The 22076-nt window shown below is 39.5% G+C and overlaps 1 protein-coding gene across 1 annotated transcript; it reads left to right on the top strand.

Annotated features, from left to right (window-relative positions):
* The first annotated feature begins 3347 nt into the window (after positions 1-3347).
* Positions 3348-21907, top strand: wnt3a (wingless-type MMTV integration site family, member 3A). The gene is made up of 4 exons (XM_041803842.1): positions 3348-3469; positions 9719-9960; positions 19698-19963; positions 21428-21907. Exons 1-4 carry the CDS (start codon positions 3348-3350, stop codon positions 21905-21907), a joined length of 1110 nt encoding a protein of 369 aa, XP_041659776.1.
* Positions 21908-22076: the final 169 nt, after the last annotated feature.

The following is a 22076-nucleotide window of genomic DNA, read 5'->3' as shown; positions in this document are numbered from 1 at the left end:
CACTGTCTCTCTCTCTAATAAAGGCATGAAAAAGCCCAAAAATAAATCTTAAAAAAAAAAAAAAAAAAAAATCTGGGCCTAAAATCTAAACAGTAAACGACTAGCATGGTACAGTAAACAACTGCAACTTTTTTATTATTATTATTATTTTGGTACAAATATGCAGAAGATATTTCAGGAGTATCTGTCTGGTTATTTTGTACCACTTGATATAAACACTGTTGTGAAATAGACACTTTCTCCTTTTAACTTTCTGGGAGCTGGGCTTTTGTTTGGAATACACTTTTAGTTTCTAACACTTATTTGGAAAAAGTAAGACCTGATAAGTTAGTAAGCTCAGCCATGTCTTTGAACAAGAAGCAGTTTAGAGCAAAAACGGTGTCTGCAAATCTCCTAGAGGTCTCATTTCTGCAGAGATACAGCACTGGATCTGTTTTAGCACATATGTTTTGGCTGTGTGTCAGCCAGTTGGTCAGTTGTTGGGGTCTTCAGTGAGAAAAAAACTGTGTCAGTCACTGAGAGAGGTATGGTGGAGTCATTCTGATGATGAATGGTAAGGACAAGCATGAACAAAGTTTACACTAAAAGTTCTGAATTTCTCAGAAATTTCCCTTTTGAAAAACAACACAAATTACCCAAATTTCAAAGAAACTAGCAACATTTTTGTGGAAATTATTGAACAATGTTTTTTAGAAATATTTGTGTGCTTTTTATACCATTATTCAAAGAGGGGACAGTGGATAGAGTCAGAATAAAGAGAGGGGAATTACAATAAAAAAATTTCCCCCAAATTAGAAAAATGTACATTGTCAAACAAACATCCACTTTAATTTCCCAATTCCCCTCTAAATTCTTAAGCAAATTCCCAAATATATACAAAATCTTCCAGTCTTCCGAACATCCAAACAAATTAATTAAATTTCCAATTTTCTGTGAAAATACCTAAAATTTCAAAGCACCCCACCAACCCCACCCACCAAAAAAAGAAAATAATTATAATAATAAATAAATAAATAAATAAATAAGTAAATAATACATTACCAAATGTACATAAAAAAAAATCCTGAAAATTTCTACCAAAAAAATCCAAGACTTTCAGCTACTTTCCAAAATATACTGAACTGAACATATCTCAAAGTTTCCATGAAATCCCAGAAAATTCAGAAGATAGCCTCTATTCCCAAAAAAATCTATGAAAATTCCTTTAAATTCCATAGCAAATTCTCTCAGTATTTAAAGTAGATTACTAAAACTGTAATTGACATACTGGACAGTTTTCTCAGAAATTGTAAAGTAGACATTTTGTCGGTGTTATAAAGAAGCCAAAAATGCAATGTCCCCGTATAAACATGCAGAGATTTATCAGAGTACTCACTTTAACATGTAAGTGTTGCAGTTCGCCGTGATGTACGCTAGGTGGTGCTAACCTCTCGTCTCTCTGATGCCTTCAGTACTCCAGGAGATGTTGGAGGATGTCCTGCCTTTATGAGCCTTCTCCAGACGGGTCAGTAAAGTTTACCAAGCGGTCACCTTAGGTAAGCCAGACAACAATGACAAGATAGACCGAATAAAATGTTAAATCACTTGAGAACAACACAAGAAAGAACCAAAGAAACAGTGTAGAGTTGGGCCTATGTGTCCCTACAGTCCAGAGATTATAAAAGCTACAAGCTAACTGCAAAGATAACATTAAAAAAAAAAAAAAAAAAAAAAAAAACTTTGTTAGCGGACCCATGACTTCCTGATAAATGCTTCTGCTAAGTATAGTTAGCAAAAGCACGTGTCTTACATGGTTTATTAAAGCGTTAGAAAAGTTAGCATAGCATCATTAATTTGTACGTCTGATGCCTCCTTATGATTTAGCTGCTACTGCTACTTACAACTCCTTTTAGGATGTTAGCCTATATTAGTCGAATGTATTTTATGTAATGTATTGTATTTTGTCCTTGCTACGTAAGAGTTTTATGCATGTTTTGTGTCATTTTAATGTAGATGGAACCATTTTTTTCATCCACTATGAATGTTTAATGTCAATGTATATTGTCCCTTTATAAATAAGTTAACTAAACTAGACTAGTCCCCCTGTACAAAATAGAATATAAAGAATAATTTGACTGATATGGTTTTTAACATATTTTTTCTATTTCTGTTTTAATATTCAGTATCATCATGATTATTTCATAGTCAGCTGAGCATGAAATACAGCTTTGCAAATCTGAATAAAAGGAGGGGCTGATTTTTAAGGATTTTATTTTGTAAAATTGAGAACAAAAGGATCCCTCTGTAGATAAGTGCTGTTGCACAACAGTTTTCTTTAATCTGTCTGTAAGCATCAGTGCCTGTAAATGGAGAGAGAGGGATGAGCTATCATCAGCCACTTGACACTGAGGAAGGAAACAGTCAAGTCTGCCTTTTAAACTCACTGGTGCGGCCAACTTCATCCACTATTTTCTCTGCTATAAGCAATCAGGCTGTTCCTCATGCGGGCAGCTTAAACACAGGGTGCTTATAACAGCTATCAAATGATAAAACTATGAATCAGTGCTCATAATGTGTCCTATTTACGTTCTTTTGAGGGTGCATCTATTTATTATATGATTTAATATTATATCTTAGCCTATATGGGTATAAATGACGCTATTTTACCACTTTGTAGTGTAAGATCATTACTTGAAAGAGTAAATTATGAGTGATTTTTAATTAATTCAACATTTTGATAAAGAATAAGGGAATTCTTTGTAAAAATCAAACAAAACGTTTTAATTCAGTTAATTGTGAATCCATCAGTCAGGGGGAGAAAAAAATCTCCTCAAATTTTACATTCACGGCAAACAGGCACAAATAAAGGACTGCAGGGCTTAATAATGGTCTCAAGCAATTCACACATATTTATTTCTGCATTTTAGAAGCTTCAAGCCAGGGAGTGAAATCCGGGCAGGTTGTTATAGCTACGCAAACCACAGGGGTTCCGATGTCTATTTAAAAGCCCTCAGACCCTCCCTCTCTCCTTTAAACAACATTATATATCACACACACTGCATGCTAATGCCACCGAGTCTCAATGAGCACTAAAACACATCTGAAAATTAGCTCATTCTGCTGTCTCAGTTCAAATGCCTGACTAGGCAACAGAGGGAACATATCATCAGAATTTCCCCTTTGGCGATACCTGCTGATTGGGTCCTTAAAAAAAGCTGCAGCTTTAAACTTTTAATATTTGGCTCCTGAGTGCAGCCACGAGTAGTCGCGAAAGATAGATTCTCCCTCAGACTTTATTTTGGAAGATAGAGCTGAAAATTAATACCTTTAAAAGGGTTTTCCTCTTAATGTACAACCTGAGTGCGCACATGAGCGCGCATGTAGGCTTTCTGCTGGAGAAGTTTTGCGAAACTTTAAGGATGATATACCTGGGATGTTTCCTGATGCTTTGTGGGCTCACGCATGTCATGGCAAGTTATCCCATCTGGTGGTAAGTTTAACTTTCGTCTTTTTTTTGAACATATGTCTTGTTTAGTAAATGTAAAGAAGTGTGCTGTTCAGTGTATCGCGTCTGTGTCAGCTTGGCTGCTTGGAGTTGTATTTTGGTTCCAGACAGCTGCCGTGCGCTCAGGTGCTCTGGCAGTTTAAGGTTTACGCTCATTTTAAAAGGACCATATAAGGTACGAAGGATAACTTTAAAAAGACACTAGTGTCATTCAAAAGGAGTGATAAAATACGTGAGTATGTTACGTTTTGTCATTTTAAAACTTTTACGCACGGCTGATCTACAACGACAGAAAATAACCGAAAGCATCATTCAATCAAGAGTTTGCTTTTTCTAATATTGACGCTAAAATATGATTTTACGGCTTATTTCATACTCAAAATTGCAGCAGGTGCAAAGTTTGTACGTTTATGTGTGCGTTGAGAGTGCGCGTGCGTCCACTTACACGTGAATGTGAGGGTCAAGTGATGTAGAACTAGTATGAACTCTTGCCCAGGGTTTAGCCCGGGTCACGCTTAGTGCTTGGGACAAGAAGGTAATTAATACCGTAAAATGTACATTAGCAACAGTTTTTATCCATTTATCCCGATACCATGCGAATATTACGCACCAATATTGATGTATAATCACATTTTAAATGACCCGATTCCAGCAACTTTGACTTAACATTTATGAAGAATTAATGAGAAAGTCATAACACCAGGGCATCATTTGCCATGATGGATGTAGTCCACTATTTATGTAAGACTCCAAATAAGACTAGGTTTGAAAAATAGCCTCTTTCAAAATTCAAGAACCTAAAAAATCTTGACTTTCTTGCATTTTCTTTCTGTCTTTTTACACAAGAAGCACACACAACAAATTAATTTTTTTTAAAAATTGCATAAGTGACCTAAATGGCATTTTTTTATAAGCTGCACATAACTAAATCATCATTGCACAAACTAAACAATTGCTGTCTATTTTTAACTAAATCTTTTGATATTCAGGATTGTTTATGTGGTGTATACTAAAATCTACTTCCCCTTAATAGCTCCCCTGATGTTAATACTGATGAGAAACTAATTACATGCACAGCTGGAAGGAAATCCTGATGTGCATAGAGAAATGAAGGAAAATTGACCCAAATCAGCACATGCCTGATTCTAAAATTCTGTGATTTGAACCAGTGTGGCTTCTTTCCTCAATCTCTGCATGTCCACTATGGTATTTAAGTGGCATCATCAGACATGAGCACTCTCCGCATTAGTTTCCAGTGCCATGTTTTTGCTGTGTTGATTGACACGCTCGTGCTTTGGCAAGGAAAGGCCACCAATTTCAGTTTCCACTGCAGCTTTTCCATTTCTTCTTTTCTTTTTTGTGAATCCCTTTTTGAATGACACAATGAAAGGCAGGTTTCCATTCTGTCATAACAAAAGCGCTGCAGCAAGTCATGAGCTGACTTCTGTGTTGCTGCTTTGATTAGGGTGGGACGGATCAGCTCTTTGAGTGTCAGTACAGAAGCAAAAATTGAGGCAAGTAAACAGAAGTCTGCTGTATCATTTCTACTAATACAAACAATCTCCAGAACATGGAGTCACCTTCAGTGCTTGACGTAATACCAAGTCTTTTTTTTTGTCCTCCTGGTGTATTTTTTGTATCATGGCAACTCATCCCAAGTCAAATAACGCAGCCTAATCCCGCATTGTCTCTCTGTTTTCAGACAGCATGCCAGCTATTTAAGAGCTATCGCTTCTGTGTAAAGCAACCCCGGGATGTTTAGCTGACAACTTGGCTTCAAGTGGCCAAGTAGCCGCATCACACTCAAACCTGTGCACAGGAGTAGTCATTCCTCATATATCAGGATACACACCAAGACAGGTTCATGTCTGCCTCTTTTCGACCTGCCATGACATAGCCTGACTGCACCCGCTGCTCCACCGCCACCCCCTCTCTCCCTTCCTAGTCCACCCCACCTTAGAAGATAAATACCTGGAGGTGAAAGCTTGCCGCACATTCCTTTTCCCAAACATATTCTCTTGATGTCAAAGTCGGCTCCAAGGCCCCAGGGCCCACAAGTAAAGTGGTAATTCTAAGGTACCCTGCTTGGGCTTGCTGAAATATGCATTAAACCTTTGCTGGATACACTTAGATGAGAGGGGGAAGTCTGTGTTTGGACAAAAATATAATATATTTATTTATAAGATACCATAAACATTAGCAGTCTTCTGTTTCTTCATCAATATTCTCTTTTTCAGTAGAATTTAAGACAAAAGCATTCAACATATGCTTACAAGTCCTTAATCATTTGTTTGAGCTGGTAGGCAACAACTTCAATTTTAATGCAATGACTCCTTATAAAAAGCTGTAAATCATCTCTGGTTGAGCATGCCCTGCCTCTGCTCTTGGGCCATTTCCTAACACAGGAAGTGGTGGCATGGATTACTCAGCCTCATTGAGACAGACACAGAGGCACAGAGTGGAGCAACCAAAGCACATTGACTCATGAGGGTCACGATGTCCTGGTAGAAAGGTTACATAAAAAAGACCCTCACAGGTGTACACCTGAGGGGAAATAGGACTTAGTTAAGAGTCTTTCAACAATGAAACTGTTACTCCAGGAACAAAAAAGATGTGATGTGATTTGTTTCTTGCTTTCAAAATTAGCATGAAAAGTAAGGAAATTTGCATTTGGTGGATTTTTCTTTTTCTTTCTTTTTGAACAGTGCTTCTTGGTGTTAGAAAACGTTTTTTACCTTTTTATATGGTGCCACATTTGTGAGGAACATGTATTTGTGGGATGAGCAGCAGAGCCGAGTATGTGGGTTTCACCCATGAAAAATTTGCCAAATCTTCTATGTTGATGCCAAACAGTTTTTCTGCCATTGACCCTTGCTTCCTGAAGACCCAGGAAACAAGATATATTGGTGATTCAATTTATTCATTTAACAAACGAGAGCCTCAGTAGCGTGTGGAAGAACCATGCACAGCCTCAACAGCCTGGTACCTCCTCCTCATGCTGGTCACCAGCCTGGTCACACACTGCTGTGGGATGGCATCCCATTCTCCAACCAGTATTTGTTGTAAGTCAGCCAATGTGCTTGTGTTTGTCACTCTGGCACGAACAGCACACCCAAGCTGATCCCACAAGTGTTCAGTGGGGTTGAGGTCAGGACTGCTGGCAGGCCATTCCATCCTCTCCACTCCCTTCTGGAGATAATCTCTGAAAAACCCTGCTCTGTGGGAGCCAACATTGTCATCTTAGTTGATAGAGTTCAGTCCCAGACTGTGAAAATGTGGGATTGCCACTGATTGTAGAATATCATCTCAACATCACTCTGCATTGAGGTTGTCTGCAATGATGACAAACCGGATTTTTCCAGTTCGGGAGATGCCGCCCTTCGCTATCACACTGCCTCCACCAAAAGATGTTACTCAGTCAGTGCAGCGAATAATATAGCATTTTTCATGTCTTCTCCACACTTTTGTAAAGAATTATATTTGGTCTTTTTGTGCCTTTAATTGATAGAGGAGGACAGTGGATAGAGTCGGAAACAGGGACAAGAGAGTGGGGAGACATGCGGGAAAGGGCCACAGGCTGGAACAACTAGGTCATCTGCACCCCGTCTTCTCCACAATTCAACCCTACAATCCAACTGCCGTAGGTAGAGTCTGCACTTATCACTGAACATAATGTCCCTCCACATGTTCAGGTTCCAGTACACATGTTGGTGACACCAGCACAAACGGACCTAATGGTGAAGGGCACTTATGGCAAGCCTCCTGACAGCCCTATGAGACCGGGGTTAGGCTGTGTGCAGTCTGTTCTAGATTGTCTGGGCAGAGAACCATTGGCCATATCGCCCTGCAGACCTTAACTGCAAATCTGTAGAAGACAGCCTACGGTAGCGAAGTGCTGACAGGGTGAGGAAACTGTTTTCTTGGGGTGTGTCCTTTTGGAATGCCCACTTCGTGGCCTGTCTCTGACATCCTCCGTTATATGGAACTTGGCCTTCAGTTTGGAGATGGTACCAGGGCTCACTCCAAATAATGCCGAAGCTTGATTTTGCAGAACACCAGCTTGAAGTTTCACTATCACACAGGCCCTATTCAGATCAGTGAAATGTGGAATGCCGATTCTGGTAACAGAACTAACCAATGTAGCAGGACCCATGCTCACAGGTGTGGTTACTGCTGCTCATCCAAAAATGTATGTTCCTTACAAATGTGGCACAATTTAAAAGAGAAATAAATAGGCTTTCCAGCAGTTTAAGATTGCTAAGAAGCATTGTAACAACAAGGAAATAATCCACCAAACATAAATCTCCTTAGTTTTTGTGCTACATTTAAAAAACGTGTTGTTTGTACATTTGTTTCTTGTCAGACTGCGGAAATTTTTTTCCATGATTGAGATGAAAATGTCATGGAAACATCAGAGATGCCAAATTTCTTTCAAATGAAGCTGACAGACTAGTGTTTATAAAAAATGCAGGCCTGCAGGATATGAATGCTGAAATATTGTACGTGGTTTTCTTCATGTCCCAGCTATGTTTGTTGAGAGACAAACCAAAAGCCTGAGGATGTGGACTCAGTTTCCATCAGGGATGATGTGCTTCAGGGTGAAAGGACTGACAAAGGCCACAGAGAGGTCACTTAGTTGTAGAATTGCCTGTGTTTACTGATGGATGTTGCAGAAAAACTGCAGACAAGTGTGATTTCCTCTAGAGTAATTTTAATCTTGCCGTTGCTCGCTCACATGCTGGATGTCTCATTTATGATTAACTCCAGCAGTCTAGTCTGCAGAAATTAGCTGAGATATTCGGTTCAAAGCAGCGTGACATATGACTCTGACATTCGCTCAGAGGGAAAATAACAGCGGTTCACTCACCGGGTCAGCTTATGGTGCACACACACCTTGACACCTGACAGATAACATTAAAGTGTGATATGAAAGATAAAATCAGACTTCCAAATATTACCAAGCTATTCAAGGTCAACGTGCTTGTTTGCATCAGAAGCCAGAAAACAGAGGTCACTTTGCTGAGGAGCTCTCTGAGCTTTTAAAGGAAGCAGCCCGAGGCCAGTGTCAGGAGTTTTGGTAATCTTGTTGTGATCAGCAATTAGTCGTTGAACAACAGTGAGCAGGTCAACCGGTAGTGAGCTAAGTGAGCAGGAGACAGCACACCTGCTCTAGCTCTGTCTTTGTGTGGGAGCTACAGTAACTGTTATCAAGCTCATATCACTTGGGGGGAGGATCATGAGATTACGGCTGCCAGAGTTTGGTCTTTAATAGACAGTTGAGGTGAAATGAAGACTCCTCTGTCTTGCCAACAAGCTACTTTGTAGTAACTTTGTAGAGCATCTGCCAAAGATAATAGGAACTATGCTATTAAACAATCAAGTAGTCAAAATATTGATCTTGGTGACACTTCAATTATACGCTTACAGTTAAGGTTAGCAGGTCATGAGGTAGTAGTAAAAATGCCTTTCAGTTGCATTCATTGCAGTAACTGTAATGCACTTTTAAAACGCTTTGATAAGGAACATAGCATATAAATCAAACATGTCAATGCCTCTGATGGCATAAAAGTCTTACAGATTGTCCCATATATGTTTAATGTTTCTTCAAATTGGTTTAATTACACAATAAGGGCAATGGATCCCATGCCTATGATTATTAGTTACTAGAATCCAAACAGAAAAGATACAGAAAAATACAGAAAGACGGAGAGAAAGCTGTAAAGGGGCCAAGACAGAGAGATGTAATCAGTGAACCAAGTTTGCACTTGTTGTATCCTCAAAGGAAAAGGGGGGCTGGGTTGTGTGTTACACTTAATACACTCTCTGAAGTCTCAATGTAGGGTTAGCACTCTTATTACCCTAAGCTGAAGGCCTGTTAAGTGTGCGGACAGTTAATAACAAGGTGTAGTTTTCCAAGTTGTCAGCTTAAGGTCTATGAAGACCTCTGGATGCATGGTGGACTTTCATCTTAGACAGAAACATGGCCTGCGTCTGTGTCAGCAGGGCTGCAATTTCAATACACACAAAGGCCAGGTGTCTGCACAGAGGGTAGTTGAAGGGATAAAGGACGGACGCCTAATGGTAGCATATGAAACAGCAGATAAACACACAATAAAACAAACTCAGACATGAAATTACACAGCACTCGAAGAAGGAAATTTGCCTCCCGCTTAAGGGATGTTGAGTCGATATAAAATGATGCTCTGACAATACTGACTTCCTCTGTCCTCATAGGTCACTAGCAGTGGGCCATCAGTACTCCTCGCTGGGCACTCAACCTATCCTCTGTGGTAGCATCCCCGGTCTGGTGCCGAAGCAGCTACGGTTCTGCCGGAACTATGTGGAAATCATGCCCAGTGTGGCTGAGGGAGTGAAGATTGGCATCCAGGAGTGCCAGCACCAGTTCAGAGGTCGGCGTTGGAACTGCACCACGATCACTGACAATCTGGCCATATTTGGGCCAGTATTAGATAAAGGTAATATTATATAGCAAATATATAAAGTGTATTCTCATAACATTACACTGGCTCATGTGATCACCCTTTATCCCCTTTATTAATCAGTGGATCAATCAAATTTGATTGATATGATACCTATTCACAACAAAACAAAACTTTACATTTATATATGTTATTAGGTGCTACCCATTTGAGAGCAGTTGGCGACTGTGGTAAGTTAAAACTTCCTGAAACAGAGAGGAACCTCAAGCAGAACCATGCTTATTGGTATCCAGTGAGGGGCATGTAAATTGAACTAATTGGCATTTGCAGTGCATACAAAAATATTCACTCCCTTGGATGTTTTACACTTTTATTCATTTGATCAATTATGGCCAATATATTTTGGCCATAATTGAAAAAGACCTCTTTAATGTCTAATTAAAAACAGATTTCTACAAAGTAATGTCAATTTAACAAAAATATGTAATGTAAAATAAGTGCATAAATATAAACCCCCGTCATGTCAGTATTAAGTAGATGCACTTTTGGCTGCAATCACAGCACTGAGTCCGTGTGGATAGGTCTCAACCAGGCTTGCATGCCTGGACACTGTAATTTTATTCTTCTTTATTAAACGCTCAAGGTCTGCCAGGATTAACAGGGATGAAGCATGAAAAGCCCTTTCAAACTTCAGCCACAAATTCTCTATTGGATTGAGGTCTGGGCTTTGTCTCGGCCACTCCAGAACATTCACCTTGTTGTCTTAAACCATTCTGTGTAGTTTTCTCTATTTGCTTTGGGTCATTGTCTTGCTGGAAAATAAATCTCCCAAGCTGTAGTTCTCTTACAGACTAAAAAAGATAGTCCTTCATAAGCCATGTTTTGATGCATTCATTTTGCCCTCTACCTTTACAAGCCCCCCAGGGCCGGCTGCCAAGAAGCATCCCCACAGCATGATGCTGCCACCACCATGCTTCACAGTGGGGATGGTGTATTTATGGGGTTGTGCTTGGTGTTTAGTGTCCACCAAACATAGCATCTTGTCTAATGGCCAATTTGTAACCATATTGGTTTCATCAGATCAAGGAACTTTCTTCCACTTGACAGTGGAGTCTCCCACATGCCTTTGGGCAAACTCTCGACACAGTTTCATTTGAGTGTTCTTAACCTGTGGCTTTCCCTTTGCCACTCTCCCATAAAGCTTTGACTGGTGAAGAGCCTGGGCAACAGTTGTTGTATGCAGAGTCTCACCCATCTCAGCTCCTGAAGCTTGTAACTCCTTCAGAGTAGTCATAGGCGTCATGGTGGCCTCTTTCACTAGTCTCCTTCTTGCATCGTCACTCAGTCTGTTGGATGTTTAGTGCCTTGGGAATTTTTTTGGATCCATTCCCTGACTTACATTATTCGATAACATTTTCTCTGAATTTCTTGGAGTGTTCTTTTGTCTTCATGGTGTAATAGTAGCAAGGAATATTGATTAACCAGTGACTGGACCTTCCCGACACAGGTGTCTTTATACTACAATCACTTTACACACATGCATTGCACTCAGGTGATCCCCATTTCACTAATTGTGAGACAAATAGCCCCAGTTGGCTGTACCTTTGTATAACTAGGTCAGTCACTTTGAAGGAGTTGAACATTTATGCAGACACTTACTTTACATAGAAGAAGAAATATAAGGAAATCTTTTTTCACTTTGACATTAAAGAGGGTTTTTAAAATATTTTTTGTATCAAAAAAGCCAGACTTTATTGACCCTGACTGGTTTATAAAATCAACAAAAGTGTAAAACATCCAGGGGGTTGAATACTTTTATAGGCACTGCACAACATAGATGCTTTTCCTAAAAAGGTAAGGTGTAACATTACTTACTAACATTTACAGTAATTTTACACATTTACTGTGTTGATAGTTTTTCAGTGTATACTTCCCCCAAGTTATGTTCAAAAGTCTGTGAAAATTAAACCTTCCACTATAGGATTGAAAGGTCTTCAAACCACCTGCAAAGACATGATCTGAGAATAATTATAGTGACTCCCTGATTAACTCTTCCATTAACAATTCCATATTCTCTCCGTCTGATATTTGCATTTGAAAAGCTGAACTCCCGGCGTGCATCACTCATTCTGCTCATCTAAATCCTTGTTTAAATAGACTTTAGACTGAATAAGCTTTGAGCTGCCAGTATGCATGAAATAATGTGCACAATCAAGACGAGTGAGTTCAGTCTTGTTGAAGTTTTCTTCACAAGGGAATCCCCTGTGATTGTTCTGCTACAATCCTCTGATGTGCCTTACACAAGACTATAAACTGAGTTATGGAGTTTTTCAAAATGTGTTTTTTTTCCCCCTTTTGATTCTGTCATGATATATTACTACTTTCAGGTGATGGCAATGTCAAATCTAGATTTATCATGGGTTGTGTATCCAGAAATCCCCAACACATAGGCTTAAAAAAAGATATATTATTCAGGAGTTATTGCATATTTGTTTTCATAAAATAAATCTGAACATTTCACTATTTTTAATCCTTAAGAAATGTTTCTTCATTTTTTAACTTTTTTATGGAAGTTGAATTAGAAGGTATCCGTAAACTTGTGCATTCTTGTTTTGTTTAGGCGTAATGTAAGTATCTTCGTGCTTGTTCATTATATTGTTAACTTTTGGTACAAATTAAACAAAATTGAGTTTGTTAATTCATGAAATCTAGAGGAACTGTTAGGCATCTTCAAGAAATTTGAACCCAAAGCCACATGAGATGCATTTAGGCATGTAGACATGGTTATAAAGATGTGCAAATTATGTAGAGAACAGTCTTTTTCAGTTCACTGTGAAGATAATGTTTATTTTGAAGTACTTTTTATTTCATTTACACCAAAAGATTTCAAAGAATTTATTATCTTGTGCAAAAATAAACCAGTTATTAGTGCATTTTTTTCTTTTCTTGAAAACTCTTACTTCACCATGCCCCTCTCCCTAGTAGCTACAGTCAGTTATTCTAAATATTTAGTAGACAGTAGCAGCATAGAAAGCATGCACATGGTGTCATAGCTTATTTTGTTTTGCTTACTCTTGGGATGACCCAGTGAAAACTAAAGAAGACATTGTTTTTGAGTGATTGATTTATTTTGTAGGAATAAGTTGAGTATACAACAACTATGTGAATGTGAGGTTATTAAAATAAATTGATTTTTAAGTCAGAGGTGGAGGGTTTTAAGCATTTTTTATCAATAGATTAAGAAAAGTGCCCTTTTTCTCACTTGAGCCCCTGCCCCCCAAAATGTCTCTTCACGTCCCTGCATTGGCGCAATACAGTCAGGCAGGTAGTGTTCTCCCGGCACCTGTCAAACCCAGACTCGCCATCTGACTGCCAAAAGAGAAGTGTGATTCATCACTACGCAAAACACGTTTCCAGTGCTCCAGGTTCCAGTGTCATTATGCTTTACTCCACTCCATCCAACACTTGGCATTGGACTTGGTGATGTGAGGCTTTCATGCAGTTGTTCAGCCATGGAAATCCATTCCATAAAGCTTCCGTTGCACAATTTTTGTGCTTATATTAATTCCGGTGGAATATCAGAATTTTTGGCTATGGAATCAGCAGAGCATTGGCGACTTTTATGCACCATGTGCCCTAGCAGTCGTTGACCCCACTTTGGGATTTTACATGGTCTTCTGCTTTGTGGTTGAGTTACTGTTGTTGCTGCTTCCACTTTCTAATTTCATGAACCGCCTTATTGCATTGGTCAATACCATCACAGCACAGCACGCTTGAAGCCCCTAAGCTCTTCAGAACCACCCATTTTGTATCATAAATGTTTGCAAATGGAGACTGCGTGGATAAGTGCTTGATTGTATACACCTGTGGCAACAGGTCTAACTGAAACACCTGAATTCACTAATAAGCAGGTGTAACCGAAAACTTCTCCATATAGTGTATCATGTTATAATAATTTGTCTATAGAGGTGCTGATAAGCATCTTTTTAAAAAATCATCCAACCATCTCTAGAGTGTCAAAAATCATGGCACGATTTTTGAATTTTTAGGTTGGCTGAATAAAAAAAGTGTGTTAATATTGAAGCCTAACATTAAACACCTTTGTTGTCTTATAAATTATAAAACAACATGTAACGTGTTATTAATTAATTAGCTTTATAGGTGCTGGTAGGTTATCCAACATTTCGAGACGGGTCTGGCTGGAGACTGTAGCTCTCAGATGCCCCCTCTTGCTGACCGTTACTGTGGGATGCTGCCTCTGTCTGAGCAGAAATACACACAAAACCACATTAAGACATTCCTTAGCTTACTATGTGTCCAACAAACACTTAAGTTTTGTTACGAATGAAGAAGAAGAAAGGTTTTTTAGTTATTTGATGAGGTTTAGAGTTGCTGGTAGGCATTTTACCCATATGAAGTATGCTAGCATACATTTTCTCTTAACCTTACTATTGGAAATAAAGTAAAATGGTGTATTTTCCAACATGTCCTTGGTCTACTTACATTGTTTAACAGGTTTTTTAGTCAGTGTGTTCTACTGAGTGCATTAGCATCTTGCTAATTCTAAGATGAGTAATAGTTTTCAAAATTGAGGAGAACAAAGTGTAGGAGATAGGAGGTCAAGTAACTAAACCTGTCACCCACTTTACAGAGGATTGATGCAAACATAGGGGGCTGGAGGTTAGTCAGGGCAATTGCTTTTAATAAACTCCTGAGCCAGTTGATAGGAGAGGCTTGAGCTCAAATAGGTGGATAACGATAGGGGTTCTCCATCTGAGCCCCATTGTGGTGTAAAATGCCACCACGTCACTCCCATTGCTTCCCCTCCCAGGCCTTAATTGAAGGGGTACTGAGTGGAAAGAGGAGGAAGCTACTGGGCTTTAGTGAATCATTTTGATTGGATTAAGGTCACTGAGGCCCTTAATAATGTGAGAGGTCAAAGTGGCTGGATTAAGTGCCTTTGTCAGAGGCCAAGAAGAGTGACTCAGGGGCTCACAGGCCTTTGATACAGCTTAGTAGGAGAGGGCTTCCATTTCATTGGATTTGATTGATGCTAGTGTTTGTCTGTGAAGCAGAGCCATTGTCCTCACTGTTGTCTGTTTGTCTGCAATTCAGACTGTTGTGTGTTGGTTTCCTCCTTTCTTTTTAAGGGGCTGAGCCCGAGGAAAAGGAGAGGCACCTCTACAGTTTTCAGAGGATTATCAGTTGTCCCATCACTGCTCAGGTCACCTATGTATGGGATATTAGGTATTTGTTTCATAGAGAAAGTATTTAAATCACTTACACCCTAAAGCATGCCTACGCCAGCCTTCGTTTATGACCATGCACTAGCATTAATGGATCTAAATGTCATACATATTCATACCAAAGCACTTTTAAATGAAAAGGTGTAACTTATTCCTGCTTTTAAAAACCCATTTCTTATTTATGAGCATGTTCTTTCTCTTTCAAACATAGCCTGATCCTCTCTCTATGTTCCTCCCTCACTCCACACCCCAAATCACAAGCCCTACCTCTAGGCTATGTCTGCGTCAGCACTCATTAATTTACATTAACTAAAGTGTCAAAACATGCACTGCTGGAATCTGCCTGTGATGAAAGGTAATAGAAAGCTGCGCAGGTGTTCTTAGTCTCCAGAGCCGATCCCAAAGATGTTTCGGCATTCTTGGTATTTACAGAACACCTACCTGCTATATGAGTATAATCAGGCGCTAGTTTATGAGTCATATGATAGAATTAGTGAGGGTAACTTTGCTCCACAAATGGAGAGTCAAAGTTTAACAGGTGTTACCACACACAGGTATAAACATGCACTCTATTCTTCTTGAAACCATTAGATTCTGATGAGTCTCATAGAGAACTTCTATTACGTAATATATGAGGCATGAAGAAGGGATTAGTTAAAGTTTCACTGTTTTAGGTACCAACGCCTTAGCTACACTCTGTATACAAGGAAATGAACCAAATAAATTAACCTAAATCATTAACTCCTGCCTTAAAAGGTCAAGGGATGTGGGTTACGACCAATGACCTGAGGATGAGAAAGTGTAACTATTTAGGATGAGCTAAGAGGTCTCTGCCTTTCATGAGTCGTATGTCTCTCCATGCTGGGGGAGGGAAGCTGGCGCACCAGTATATCATTAACTCTGGGCAAGAAAGAAAGAAGGGGTGTGGTAAATGGAGTTGATGGGGGGACCTTAGCCCCATTCCCTGCTGGGCACTGCTCAGAGCACAATATCTGCGCAACCATGAGATTAAGCAGGAGAAAAAGTGCTTTTCCCCATTCACACGCCCTTTAGATTGTTTTATTAAACCATTTGAATAGGGATTTCCCCGTCTGCCGACAAGTGGGGTCCAGCCAATGCATAGTTCTCTGTTGCTATGACTTAACTTGGTCCCCACTAATCACTGGCCAGGGCAAATTTCATATAAAATATCTGGACCCTTTGTGGGACTAACACAGCGTGACACTGGCAGCACAATTGGGGATTCAACCCCCCAGCAGGTTGTAGGGACCACTTGGTCTGCCAGGATCTGGCAAAGTTTGGTGGAGAAGCATTGTCGGGGTATAAGTGTCGTGAAATACCATAAATTGGTCGTAAAACCAAACAAAGCAGAGCGACTAATGTTAAAGCTGGTGTCTCCAGGTGAAGGACAAGCTGTTTATGGTGTATAAAGCCAATCAATAAAACACAGAACATGTGGCATACTTAGGACAGAAAAAAGGAGTTTTGAGGCAAACCTGTAAGTTCTTAAATCTTTTTGTGAGTACATCTTTAGTCAGCTTTAAGGATACAGTGCGTTAATTAGGGGTGTTCCTATCCGTCTAAACACTTGTTTAAATTGCATTTAACTGACTAGTCTTAAGAGAAGAAAATACTTCAAATCAACAAATTCAAATTCAACACAGGGTCACTGCCATGCTGTACAGGCTCAACATCAGGCTCACATCACATCCGCTAACATTAGCAGCTAGCTCCGCCAGCCTTCGTTCTTCTTTGCAGATTCATATCGTGCTTTTATACGTGACTTTTTTACTTCAGTTGAGTAGTTATACATGAGTTAAACTCTTGGCAGCCTACATACCACTCCATTTATTACTTAAAAAACTGTCATAATGTGCTGTTAAGGCAGTGCTCAGCACAATTTAAAAGACCATTATAGACCGGGATTTCAAACCCGTGTTTATAAAAAATTATAGGTCATTGTTCTAACTGACTCGTAAATCTCATGACAGTTAAATTTAATAAACATATTTAACCGTTTAACATTTGAACTGTGCAGCACTAGTGTTAATGCCTCTGGCATTCAAAGGGTAAAGAAAATGATGTAAAATTAGCAACTAATTCATTGTGCTGTTTTAAAAGGGCTGTCATAAGATTTACATTTTTAAATCATGATTAATCTCAGAATATCTGTAGGTAATTGTGATTAATCACACCCTTTTATCACATTTTAAAAATTACATTATCTCACATTTTGAACCGTTTTGAGTGTCACTGTCTAAACTAGGGGTTCTCGACTCCCTGTTTGGATACAGACCTGCTTTTACAAGTTGATCCCAGATTTTAACATGAACTTAACCACAGAAAAAGGAACTTGTTATGGATTGAAAATGAAATTAGACAACATTTAAAAGGTTCTGATGAATTTGGATTTGTCCACTGAGTTGTCTGTGAGTAGTTTCAAGGAAAAATAGACATTTAAGAGCAGTGGTGGACTTATTTTCTCTCACTATGATGGGTGACGTGCCTTAACCACAGTTTGTTAAAGGGGACAATAAATCATATGATTAATCACAATTTTAAAAATGTGTGCACTAATTGTGGACCTTGATTAATCACAATTAATTTGAATAATCTTGAGAGTGACAGTTAAAAGATATAAAACCAACTAACAGCATACTTTACCAATAGCAAGTAGGTTGAATAAAATAAAAACAAAAAAAATTGTTACTTAGTATGTAGTTTGCAGTTTTATTTAGGTCACATCATACTTGATGAGCAAATCAGAGCTTCATGGAGTGTATTAGTCTTTAAAATATGGATATTTATATGTTAAATTACAGTTAACCTGTAATGTGAATGTAGCAGGTGCAGTCCTTAGGTAAAGTTTAAATTGACTGTCATTTACTGATCCAGATTTTGTTTTGTGGCTGTATATTACTCATATTCTTGGGACATTAAGGCACTTTATTTATGCATATGTGCCTGTCACAAGAGGTCTGCAACCTCAGAAACCTGCTTAACAGACAGAGACACCAGGACATATTTAATTTGTCCCAATCCTTCTCCTTTGCTCATTTCATCCCAAGTTAATCCTCTTTTCCTCTCCCATTTGAACTCCTCCACCCCCTTAAGCTCTGCAGCATCATTGCCAATCATCCATAAGATCACTATTCCAAAGGAGTTCCCCAGGGTACCACTTTAAGACCACATTTCTTCACACTTTTTATAAATGATAAAAGACACACTGGAGCATATGCTTGATGACCAAGTCTTATATCGCTGTGTTCAAATTAGTTTCATATGAGGAAGAAGCCTTATCCATCATCAAAAATAGTTAGCTGCAAGGCATGGTAGCATCTAACTTATCTTAAGAATCTAATTTACATGTTACAGCCTTGAGATAATGTAATCACAAAGATAATAGTACAGTTTTCAAGTGAAAGGATCTGTGGTGGATGCATGACTGAAGAGAAAAGAGCAGAGGTGCAGTTATGTTGTGAGCATTAGTAACCTTGTGTGTATACAATAGCATTGTGAAGTGGGTGGTGGAGGATGCCAATAGACCTTTTCTCTTGCATCATTGTTCCTAATGCCCTTTAGTCCTCAAACTGGTTGCAACTTGCTGTAAGGGAGGAGCGCAAACTCCCTTTTGCTTTATACCTCTGCCTTTTTCTCCTTTCTCTCCCTGCCATTCTTTAGACAGTAGTGTGTGCTGCCTCTTTATCTGAGTCTATCTATACACATAAGTACACAGACACAATCCAAAATTTCACGATTGATCTCACACTCTTTCTTGTCTTGTTTGTTCACTTCATATTACACCTGGTGTTTCCACATTTTTTATCATGCTTCCTCTGTCTCTTTTCTTCTGATTGAGCAAGACCATACAAGCACATATATTCAAGGCAACCTCTCTGTAATAATGAATACTGTTAAAGCAGGGAAGCAAACCATACAACCCCCCAACCACCCCCAACCCTGATATGCCCTGTATCTGTTCTGGATCTCAAATCTGGACAGTGCATTTCAATGCTGTTTCCATGATTTGTCCCTGAAGTGTGAGGCAGTTTCCTAACCTTTCAAAAGCTTAATTGAGTCTCTTAATTATAGGCCTGTCTGGCCCGTATCTTCCTCTCATCTCTTTAGAAGATCCTGATCCCTCTGAGTCATCAGTAAGCTATGTTAGAGGCATAGAGACCTCACTGGCCCTTTTCAGAGACAGGACGATTGATGTCTATGCTAAGTGAGCACACGCACTGATATATAGTGGTAGATATGGGAAAAACATATGTGGCCCATAAAGTGATGTTGTCTTTTGGCTTCATAGGTTGATTTCCTAATCAATCCATATAAACAAGCAGTGACCTACATTCACATACAACTGTACCTGCACCTTTTCCATTAAATCGATCTTACTAAAAAGATACACATTAAAAACTCATGACAAAAATGATTGTATGCAAAAGTGTCTCTGCAAGATGCTACCTTCAAATATTTTTCCCCACTATTTGATGTCTGATGGATGTCTGATTTTTCTCTTTTCAGCCACTCGAGAGTCAGCATTTGTCCATGCCATTGCCTCAGCAGGAGTGGCATTCGCAGTGACCCGCGCCTGTGCTGAAGGTTCAGCCACCATCTGTGGATGTGACACGCGCCACAAGGGTCCCCCTGGTGAGGGATGGAAGTGGGGTGGCTGCAGCGAAGATGTGGAGTTTGGGAGCATGGTGTCCCGAGAGTTTGCCGATGCCAGAGAAAATCGCCCAGATGCTCGCTCGGCTATGAACCGCCATAACAATGAGGCAGGAAGAATGGTGGGTTTCAGAAAGGTTATTTTTGTTAGGGATGCATGATATTGTATTTTTCTGATATCAAATATGCAGATATCATTCTAGTTAATACTAACATCAATACAGAAGAAAGATTTTGTTCAGACCTAAATCTTAAATCCTTCAAAAAATCAGAAAGTTTAAAGATGAACAAGAAACTTCAGTCCTTAGAGCACACTTTCAAATTTAAGAAATGAGGATGATCAAACACAATGGAGTGAGAGATTGTCAGGTGAATTGGTATAGTATTGTAGGTGTTGTCCCGGACCGTCATAGTAAAGAAGGAGCTGAGCCAGAAGGCAAAGCTTTCGATTTACAGGTCAATTTACGTTCCAACCCTCACCTATCATGAGCTTTGGATAATGACCAAAAGATTGAGATAGAGGATATAAGCGTCCAAGATAAGTTTCCTCCAGAGGTTGGCTGGATGGGCAAGATAAGCCTTAGAGCCTTAGAGATAAGATGAGGAGTGCAGACATCAAGAAAAGGAACTAGGCATAGAGCCACTGCTCCTTTGCATCAAAAGGAGCCAATTGAGGTGGTTTGGGCATCTGATCCAGGATGCCTTCCGGGTTGGTCCAACTGGGAGGAGATCTTGAGGTAGACCCAGAAATTGCTGGTGGGGTTATATATCCTGTCTGGTTTGGGAACGCCTCAGGATCCCCCAGGAGGAGTGGGGATATGTCCCTAGGGAGAGGGATGTCTGGATTGACTTGCTTGAATGCTGCCACCTCGACACGGCCCAAGATAAGGGGAAGAAAATAGAGGTGGATGATTGAATCATGGATGACTAAATAAAAAGATCTCGGCTGACAAATGTCTGTTGGTTCAGGCTAAAACTCCTCAAACTAATTCGTACTTACGACCAATATTTACAGACAATAAAGGCGAATATTTACAGTTGTATTAATAGTAAATATCCACCAAAAATTAACTTTTTTAATAATGTTTTTTCTTTATATAGCATAATCCATAAAAGATTTTCAGACATTATATTTGTAGTTTTTTAAATTAACAAACACAAGGAAAAAAATACACTCAACAACCCCCCTACTCACCCTTTTTCAAACATATCATCAGATACTCTCTTTTAACTACTAATTTGCAAAGAAGATAACTTTACACAAAGATCCAAATCCTGCCTCTACCTTTTCTGGGGGTTTATTACTTTAATTCTTTAGATATATTATTCTTAGTCTTTCTCCTGGATAAGCTTCCTTAGGTCACCATTTTTCATTAAGTCCTCAAATGGTTTCCATATTTCCTCATAAACCTGCAATTTATTTTTCAGGATATGTTTTTCTCTCCATCCCATAAATAACTTTTGAACTAATATCTACCAATATCATGCCAATACTATAGTGCATCCCTTTTATTTTTTGCAAATTGCAGTGGAGCCTTTTTTGTGCTGTCATATGTTTATGTAACACATTGCTTTTTCATTCACAGTCCCTCAATGACAACATGTTCCTGAAGTGTAAGTGCCATGGTCTCTCCGGCAGCTGCGAGGTAAAGACATGTTGGTGGTCTCAGCCGGACTTCCGAGTTATTGGTGACTACATGAAAGACAAGTACGACAGCGCATCAGAGATGGTGGTGGAGAAACATAAGGAGTCTCGTGGATGGGTCGAGACCCTGAGACCCAAGTACAACTATTTCAAACCCCCAACAGAGCGTGACCTGGTTTATTATGAAAGTTCTCCCAATTTCTGTGACCCGAATCCCGAAACCGGTTCGTTTGGCACTCGTGATCGAATCTGCAACCTGACATCCCACGGCATAGATGGGTGTGACCTGCTCTGCTGCGGCAGAGGCCACAACACCAGGACTGAGAAGAGAAAGGAGAAGTGTCACTGTATTTTCCACTGGTGCTGCTACGTCAGCTGTCAGGAGTGCGTGAGGGTCTACGATGTGCACACCTGCAAATAAGGACATCTGGTTCTTTGCTCTCAAAAATGTAAAGACTTTCGTAGGTAGACGAACAAGTGAACGTGGTAACTTATCTATAAGACATGAGACACTGTGAAGAAGTCTGACCTATTCATGGACTCCAGTGGCAGACCTAACGAGTGTTTTGAGCTGTGATGCTGGAAAAAGT

The sequence above is a fragment of the Cheilinus undulatus genome, linkage group 13 (assembly GCF_018320785.1).
Source record: "Cheilinus undulatus linkage group 13, ASM1832078v1, whole genome shotgun sequence".
Classification (NCBI taxonomy): domain Eukaryota; kingdom Metazoa; phylum Chordata; class Actinopteri; order Labriformes; family Labridae; genus Cheilinus; species Cheilinus undulatus.
This window is presented reverse-complemented; position numbering and strand designations above follow the sequence as displayed.